The 9773-nt window shown below is 37.8% G+C and overlaps 2 protein-coding genes across 2 annotated transcripts in view; one reads left to right on the plus strand and one right to left on the minus strand.

The window, feature by feature from the left end:
• LOC105454991 (histone-lysine N-methyltransferase 2D) overlaps positions 1-3684 on the plus strand; it is a 30481-nt gene extending 26797 nt beyond the window's left edge. The window contains exons 6-10 of the mRNA XM_011698001.1: positions 789-904; positions 1163-1300; positions 2338-2539; positions 2701-2925; positions 3055-3684. Of these exons, the coding sequence (XP_011696303.1) occupies positions 789-904; positions 1163-1300; positions 2338-2539; positions 2701-2925; positions 3055-3143 (770 nt within the window). The 3' untranslated portion in view covers positions 3144-3684. The remainder of the gene's footprint in view (positions 1-788; positions 905-1162; positions 1301-2337; positions 2540-2700; positions 2926-3054) is intronic.
• Positions 3683-8254, minus strand: LOC105454990 (vacuolar protein sorting-associated protein 52 homolog). The gene is made up of 9 exons (XM_011697999.1): positions 7642-8254; positions 6129-6304; positions 5671-6055; positions 5401-5589; positions 5187-5312; positions 4913-5097; positions 4731-4815; positions 4427-4630; positions 3683-4342 (listed from the first exon to the last, which is right to left on the minus strand). Exons 1-9 carry the CDS (start codon positions 7867-7869, stop codon positions 3917-3919), a joined length of 2004 nt encoding a protein of 667 aa, XP_011696301.1. The 5' UTR covers positions 7870-8254; the 3' UTR covers positions 3683-3916.
• Positions 8255-9773: the final 1519 nt, after the last annotated feature.

Here is a 9773-nt window from a genome sequence, read left to right on the forward strand (position 1 = left end):
CCTTCCGACCCCGCCCCGGTAGCAGTTCCGTTTCTGTCGATCGCGAACGCAATTATCCATCGGGACATTGTGCAACTTCTCGTCACGTTCTCCAATATCTATATGTATGTTTTTCCTTCGACGAGGATTATAGATGAACTCATTTAGAACTCATACGCGTTTTTTTTTTTTTTCTTTAAGCCCGGAACGGGAGAGAATGTCTGGCGAATTGAATGTGAAGCGTAATTATGGATGCCGATCGCTGAAAGCTGTGTGTGAAGCATACACAGCAAAGATCGTGTATCTCTTGACGTTCTCGAATAACGTATCATAAGACTGGTACAAATTAATGCAACGAGGCGACGTGAAAGGTTTCTTTCTAAGCCCTAACGTCATATCTTAACAATTGAATCGAGTCCCTGTTCAAGTAAAGTCCAGTTGACGTTAATCGCGGAATATATGACCCTGGCCCATTTCTACTATTGTAAATATTAACACTTTAATCTCAGTTTAATTTACTCTTTATCTTTTTCTAAATCTTAGAAGAGAATAAATACTAAGTTAAACCGAGATTAAAATTAATCTACACGTTGATAGAAATGAACATCTGTCACCGATTCTGAAATTTAGTTTGCTGAAGGGCCCTCATTTTCGATCATTAATCAATCAGCTAGAATTGCGCCTCAAATTTTTGCTCGAGGAAAGGTCAAATCCAAATTGGCACGAAGATTTTTGTAACAATCATTTGATATTCGATTAATTTTGAGACGGTTCCCTATATTGTTCCGTGACATTGTACTCTTCTGCAGGTCCATACACCATATTCGTCCCTACGGACAAAGCCTTCAGGACGTTGCTGGTGCAGCTGGGAGGCCCAGAGAAAGCCGAGCAGAAGTTCCGCGACAATCCGAGGCTTCTAAGTGGGGTACGCGTCGGTGCTAAAAGCGTCATTAATAATTTATCTGCCTAGCGGTAAATTTCACTGACACCAGTTAGCTAACCGTAATTAAACTGATCGCTGGCCGCTTTTTTCTAGAAAAGAAGTATGAGGACTCAATTAAATTTAATCTTGAAATTAACTGTTGTGAGCTTAATAGAATAAAACGACAAGTGTTCTCCAGTTAAGATCGTTGATGTCAGGCGAGGTAAAGGATATTCTATCTGAGACTTTTTTGTGCGACAGCTTCTTCTCCATCACGTCATACCGGGGGCCTTCAGGATCGATACCCTGCAGGACGAGATGACCGGCGTCAGCCTCGCGGGAACGCAATTACGGGTGAACGAGTACGCGATGCAGGATCACGAATGGAACGATGTAAAAGTAATTTTATATTTTAGAAAAATATCCAATTCTCACATCTTTCGCGTCCTTTTATTTTACGTTTCCGTATTTTAATTAAAATTTGATTCTTTTTTTAAGATCTTAAGTTTTTTCTTTGTTTAATTGACAACATCGTTCGTTTGCCTGTAAATTATTAATAGCTTGTGAGTCAATGTGATAATTATTTTCATAATGCGATCAGTGATATGGTTCGTGTGTGTTCGCGCGTGTGCGATCCAGTTTATTGACCTTCGCGGATATACTATAGAAATCTTCCATTCACTCGATGAACATGCCTCAAGCGACGACTTCGTCATCCGGCTTCTCACGAAAGATCCCAAATAACACGCGTGTCGAAAAGACGCTTGTCGGATGCCTTTTTTTAAGACGTCTTCAAAATGTTATCAAAAAATAGCTTAAAAATGTTATGCAGAATACTTTTTTTATAAATTTATAAGAGTCCGTGAAATTTTAAATCTCTCTTAGATAGTAGTCTAACAATAAGAGAGAAATTTAAAATTTCACGGACTCTTATACACCTGTAAAAAAAAGTATGTATTCTGTATATAATATTTTTAAGACTACTGTCTAAGAGATAAATTTAAAATTTCACGGACTCTTATAAACTTATAAAAAAATGTATTCTGTATATAATATTTTTAAGACTACTGTCTAAGAGAGAAATTTAAAATTTCACGGACTCTTATTAAAAAAGTATATGTATATAATAATTCTGTATATAATAATTTAAAGATACCTTTCGATAAAATTTTGAAGATGTCTTAAAAAAAAAGGCATTCGACAAGTGTCTTCTATGACTACTATTATCTAAGAGAGAAATTTAAAATTTCAAGGACTCTTATAAACTTATCAAACTCTTACGGTGTCTTGAAGTATCAAGGTGTCGTAATGTTCTCTGGGACACGTCCACTTAATATGCCCCCCCAGACAATTCGGGACAGATCCGACGAAGACGATTCTGTATTCGCGCGATCGTTTCTCTTCGTTTGTAATTTTTGCATTGTTTGCAAATATAGATAACGGCGATAAACGGGGCGCGTGTCGCGCCCAACAAACGGGACATCGAGATTCCCCAAGGTATCGCCCACGCCGTCGACAGGGTCATGTTCCCGCTGCCGGTCGGTGATTTGGTGCAAACCCTGCAAGCCGATCGCGAGAGGAGATTCACCACGTTCCTCAAAATGCTGCACGTGTCGGGCTTGGAGGACACGCTCACAGGTGAATTGAAAAGCCGAGCGAGAGAATTGATTTAAAAAGATTCGATTTGCGTCCGAGAAGTCTTGTTATACGCACCTTTCCTGTATTCCTGATTTGCAAACTCGACCGGATTATCCTGAATCCTCTTTTATAGTATCTTAACGAAAGCTGCCTTTCTACAGGACCGAAGACGTTCACCATCTTCGCACCGACCGATTCCGCTTTCACCGATGCGTCCACAAAGAACGGCGCCCCAATTTGGACCGATGAGGACGGGCCGGAAGCGGCGAAGGCGATAATCTCGCGGCACGTGATTCCCACGACTCTTTACACGGCCGGAATGAGATATTACATTCAAAAGGACACCCTTCGTCCACAGTCGCCGGTTCATATCCACAAAAACGGCGGTAAGCAATTCAAATGTGTTGCAATAATCGTGTTTTAATGGCCAATAAGAAATGCATCGCGTTACTTATATAAACAGATAAATCGAATAATAATCTCTCAGACGATTCAGCGTACATCTGTTGTTTCAGGACGAGTACGAGTGAACGAGGCACACGTTGTAACGCATAATGTGCCAGCGACGAACGGCGTGTTGCACGCTATCGACGGTGTTCTGTAAAAACGACAGTTCGTAAATGAAATGCAAATTGACGATTAAGATGCACAAGTTGCAATCATGCAGGTGATAATCGTAAATAATTCGTATCATTAAACGCAATTGTATCTTATAATTTCTCGAAAAGTCGAAAGAGCCTGACGTATCAAGTGAATGTAAACTTGTTTGCGGCAATACGTATATATGTGGCAATTAAATCGAATCGTATATCAAAGTGATTAGTGTAAACGGATCGCCGCATCCGGTGAGCCGATTCAGGTTCGGTCATCGACAAATTGACATTGTTATGCCATAGGTATCGCGAAATCGGAGGAAAAAGTAACGAGACCACTTTTAATTTTGCGCGTACATGTGTATACATATATTAATTTATATAAGATAAGCAAAAAAAAAACAAAAACCAGAGATTCGTGCACTCGTGCCATTCGCGCACAGGAGTTACGGAATTATTAATTTGCTACTGTATAGAATGGTACAACGCAATACCATGCTTAGCTCCCATATAGCTCATATCTTTTTTATAAATAAAAATGTACAGAATGTATCTTTGCGATTATATTTACAAGATTGTTCCCCGATATTCCTACACGATATACTTAATATTAAAACAAAATCTACACCTTTATTTAATAAATAATATCGTAATCGCTAGAATTTGAAATCGCTGCAACAGTTGACGGCTATGTACAATATTAAAAGATAATTCTTTTTAATAGTAGCCAATAATCGATCGCTGTTTAGATATTTGGATAATCAGTCTCCCTCCAGAAAGTTGTCTAATAATTCGTTTTGTACTTCTTAACCTCCACCATTATGTGATGGATGTTCGTAAGTTGCGTGCGCGCGTTCGTCGGCAGGATCTTGTGGAGGCGATTGTAATACTGCACCAACTGCGTCATTGCGCCTTGCACGAGCGTGCTGCCGAGCACCAAGTTGGGAAACGACCGTAACACCTCTCGGTTTATCTCCTCTAACGCACGCTTCCAATTGTTCGTGAAAGATTGCACTAGGGTCAGCATCTTGCCCTCCTGCCGTTTCAAATCGTCGGCCTGGCCCTTCTCGCTCAGCGCCTCCGATTCCTTCACCAACTGGATTATACTGCCGAAGTGCGGGCTCAAGACTTCCTCGATAAATTCGGAAGAACGCGCGTTCAGCAGCTCCCGGAAGCTCTCCGCCTCCTTCGAAGTCTCTCGCGTCCTTTCCTGCGGTCGTACATAGCACGTTTTAATTCTTTCTTGTGCATTAACTTTGGATGGACTTTGCTACGTTAAGTAAAATCTACCTACCATTAATACCCTGAGTATCAGATCATAATTATTGATAAGAAATACTAATTGCTGCGTCCGGCTCGGGAAAATAGATGCCATTCTTAACAGGAAGCACTGTACAGTTTCTCGCAATTCTGCCAATAACTGAGTTGTCCCCTCGCAGGGAAATCCCTCGACTATACTTATAATTGCGGCGCTAAATTCCGCGTATCTTCTGGTAATCTAAAAAGTTCATAATTGCGTAAGAGAATAACAGTATTGCATATCACGATGTTATATGATAATCGACTGCATAAACGATCCGTTTCATTTAAACACTTACATAATGTGGTCCAGTCTCTTTGTTGAATTTCGATGGGTCGCATTCCTTTACGCTGTTTATGTTTAATTGAAATACAAATTCAAATCTGAAAAGCAGATATAATTTTGCAGTGACACAAACGTAACGATGCAAAATAATGTAATAATTATTATTGTAATTATTTTTAAACGTGTTCAAGTTACCTAGGCCAAATTGTGGCTGTTAAGGTCTCCCAGTATTTATCCAATGCTGGTACCGCCCTTTTGTGACATAGCAACTGATAACGCGTAACCAAATTTAGACAGAGAAATAGAGCAATTGTGTCGTAACAATCCTCAACATATGACTGCAGGTTCTTTGTCATAAGGTTTAACGTTTTTCCCATGATCTGCCAAGAAGAAAAGATAACTTGTTACAATTATCACTTAATACATACTACTTTATCAAACCAACTATTAAACATGGCTAATCTCTTACCTGATTGAAAATGTCTAACGCCTGTGCATTATGGACCTTGAAAAATTCTATCAAAAACAGATATTCTCTGCAGCCATTGTCAGCCACAGCATACTGTTCACTTCTGAATAGAGCTTCGTAGTGATACTGTAATATTATAATATTATAAAATGTTAGAAAACGTGCTTTGAAGGATACATAAATTATGTAAGTTATTGATATATATCGTATTTACTCGTGTTTTGGCAATATGGGCAGTGTGTGGGATAATTATAGACGCTTCCAATTGAGAGGACAAAACCTGATCCCTTGTGTCTATGGAAAAGACAGTACCCTTGTGCTTTAACGTTGTTTTATGAAACAAGCCTCGGCCTACCGTGTCTTCGACTCCCATTAAATCATCCTTTGACGCTCTCTCTTCAAACTTGTAAAAACAGTTGTATCGTAATTTGACGTTTTCAACTTATTCAAAAAACAAGATTTAATTTTTCTGTTTCATCTTTACCTGTAATTTCATCAAATTCGACGAGTAGGTCTTGAAATATGAATAATATATCTTGCTCATAGTGTCAATGTACTCTCCACAGATTTCCTCAGCCACGTTTCTCTCGTTTGCCAAAACAAACTCAAAGAAGAATTTGTACTTTAGCATGTTGTTCTGCGGCACTTGATAATTACTCATCGGCTTCCGAAATTTATAAATTTGCTCCAGCAAATACGTCCTGATCTTCGTCATTGCCTTTACCTTCAGCTTCTCTAATATATCCTTCACGTCTAGACAGGACTTGGCCTCCTTAAAACTTTGTTCCTTCACAAAATTGATTTTATGGTTAAGAGTTTGCAGCTGGATCAAAAATTCCTTCTCAGTCACCGGACAGTCCATAATACCACTGCAAGAAAATTAACGTATACACACTTATCTTTCCAACATCCTCTTATAAAACACCGATAATTATTTCTTACGTAATCAGAGCCTCAGACACTGTCATGTCCTCAATAAATTGACTAAGTGGGCCTCGTATTATTTGTCTATTGGACAGCTGTTGGCTCATAGCAACAGACTTGCGTTGCAAGGAAACTATCTCGGAGCTGATATTTCCCAGAACCGACTGGAAGTTCATCAGCATCGACTCCATTTTCTGCAAATAAAAGGCAATGTCTATACATAAATGTCTCTCTCTGAAAAAGCATTGCTCGATTGGAAGCACTTTGCAGACGAGTTATGGAAACAGAATGTGCAAACAGCGCATTTAATACATATACCAGTGATACTATCAAAGACAATCGATCTAAAATAATTTTTAAGTAATTTCTCATAATTATTAATAAGAATATTTCGACACTGGAGGCAATTGAAGAATATCAATATTGACTCAATCTCAATATAAGTTTTACAACATAAATATCTTAGCCCGCAATGCAATATCAATTTATAATTTATTATTGTAAATAATATGGATGTTTCATCAATAAAAATGTATATTTATAACACAATAATATTATATATATTGTTGCAAAATTAAATTCTTTTCTCATTCGTATGGATAATCAAATCTAGATGTCAATAATAAAATTGTAATTTTAGATAAAAGTCGAATATTATTGAATCATAAATACAGGATGATTCCTAACATATATATGTAAGACTCACTTCACTGGTAGTGGTGGACAGATGACACACCTTCTTGTATACTATACAAGAAAGCTGCCAACAAATTTGATAAACACTTGGTATCTTCAAAAATGTGCGACAGTCTACAATTGTTTTCAAATATCCCGCAAATAAAAATCTAATGGATTCAAGGAAAATGCACAGGCATCAATAGATTCTGCATGACCTATTCATTTGTTAGGACATCGTTCACTCAAGAAATTGCTGTTAATAAATTCGTCAACACCCAATATCTCTGAAAATATGCGACAAGGCCTGAATGCATGCTTGCATTCAGATCGAAGGTGGTTTATTTTGAGCACTTCTTAAAGGTAAACAACTTCATATTACTGGAATATATCTATGACACAGAAACAAAGCCAAATAGGGCATACGTCTATCTCCTCTCTCTACCAGTGAAGTGAGTCCTACATGTTAAGGAGGTTGGATTGTGTATCTTGAAACAAGGTGAAAATTACAAAAATGAGCAAATTCATTAAATATTGGTCAATAAAATAAAAATATATTCTAGTGAATTTCCTCACTTTTGTAATGTTTATTTTACTTCAGGATACGCAATTGAGGGCAAGAATCACCCTGTATATGTACACATTTATAAAACAACAGGATAACAATAGCTCAAAATTATTATATTATCAGTCAATTCTCTCAAAACTTCAACGGTTATAAATCTCCATAAATTATCAAACTGACAAGTCTTTAATAACATTTCGCCGACGACGAGGTGTCACTTTGTGATCTAATATCACACATCGTCTCGTACGAAACGTGCGTCAGCATCCGAGTTCCTAACCTAAACCTAACCTCCAAGATATTGTCGCAGGCGGCGATCTGATTGTGCAGGCTGGCTATATTCTCGCTCTCCTTGATGTAATCCTGAATCGACTTGTTCTCGACCTCCTTGAGCTCCTTCTCAATCTGCCTGGAGTACTGGCGCAGGTCGGTGCCAGTCTTGAGGACCTCCTGAACGACATCGTCGCCGAGGTCCTGCGGCAGTTGCTCCTCGTTGTCAAAAATATCTATCTCGGCCATTCTCGAGTCCTTCCATGCAATCGCGACGCCAAATGCAACCTCAATACACGATTTAATTACACAATTCGGGCGATGTCGCTTCCTCCAGAGAGTTGCCTCAACCGTTTCTCTCAGATCTCTCAACCGTTTCTCGTCAGATTCCTCGTTCCTTTCTGTTTCTGCTAGCAAATAATACGATCGTCCCGGTATCTTTTGGCACGAGCATATAGCTGATAAAGATCCGAAAACGTTTTTTTTTTAATTATATGTACAAATTTGTTAGTAAAATTTGTGTTAAATAAAAAAGATATTGCATTTAAATTTCAACAACCGACGAGCCGGCCTAATTTTCGTAACTGTCAAGTGGGGGTCACGAAGAACGATGACATTATCAACCACTTTGGCTGTACCGAGATCGAATAACAAACGATCGTTTTACGTGTCCAAATTACTATTTTATTATCGACAGTGATAAATTTACATGATTTTTCAATTTTTGCAACGTTCATAATTATATAAATTAATTTTGTCAACTGACTACTGCATTATTTAATTTATTTTCCAATTTTTTAAAACTAACATATTACAATTAGATTTAGTTAGACGTTTTAATACCTGTTATTTTTTATTATTTATCATGTTTTATTTCGTTCTATTTATTCTCTTTTATATAAACTTTTATGTAACGGCGACATTCAATAATTGTGTGATACATACTGCAGTCCAATCGATATTGGCTTTTACTGGAATTAATTAATGAATCTATCATTCGAATTAATTTCACTTATTTGTGAACTATAATAACGATAACATGTTTTGAAGAGAACTGTGAAATCGAAACGTTTAATCGTTTAATTAATTTTGTATTCGCACATCAAATAAAATTACTCTTTAATAACCTTTAATAATTATATATATTGCTCGTTGTTGGATTTTCTTTATTCATTTTTGCTTTTGCATATTACGAGCTATACATATTTTGCCCAAAAAAAGATTAATTTTATCTATGTTGTAAAACAAGACTGCCTATCAATTTAATTGTTCTCGTGATATAATTATATATTAATCGAAGAAAAGTATTGATAAGTGCAATAATATACATGTAGAGGCGCACAAGTATAACCAGTACGGCCACTCCGCGAAAAAAAAAACGCATGCCTGCTTGCGCAAGTGTTGCCATGCAACTTTTGTTTTGGGGCGGATCCAATGAAATGACGACAGGGATGTATGTATGTTATACACATGTGCAGACAATTTATATAAGCAGTCAAATATCGGAGGTTTCTCTTTAGTGCAGGTCACTCCTACAAATAATTTTGTTAAGTGCTTGAAAAGTGTCTTTATTCGACTCGCACATTGGAATTTATCGATTTCATTCGCGTCGAACGATCCGTATTTATTTATCCGTTTTGTTACTTATGAGGCACACATGCTCTCTCTATTCGGTCCTGGATTTTATTTTAATGTCAACATGGCGGATGCAGCTCACGTGATCTCCACGAGGAGATCAAAGGGTGGCGTGGCGGTGCCACTGCCGACACAAAGTGGCCCTACACTGCAGAGCAAGGTCGTGCGGAAGACGCTGCACGTGGGAATTGCCGTAGAGCCGGAAGAACTACGTACTCTGTGAGAATGTGGGCGCGTGCATTTCCGGCGGTGGCAATTTAGAATAGTACGGTACAGTCATAGATGACATCGATTTCGTCGCTTTCTTTTTTATAGGTTTCAAAACGCACTAATATTTTACAAATGCGGCCACGATTGGCGTTATACTGTCTCTAGACTAAAGATAGTACATCATGGTTCGCATTTGAAAAATATTAGTTGTTTATAAAGTATATATATTATGTATATTAAATATATATTAGAAACCTATAAACAGTGACGAAATCAATGTCATCTAGGACGGTACACGTGCCCATATC

This window comes from Wasmannia auropunctata, unplaced genomic scaffold, assembly GCF_000956235.1.
Source record: "Wasmannia auropunctata unplaced genomic scaffold, wasmannia.A_1.0 LD335965.1, whole genome shotgun sequence".
Lineage (NCBI taxonomy): Eukaryota > Metazoa > Arthropoda > Insecta > Hymenoptera > Formicidae > Wasmannia > Wasmannia auropunctata.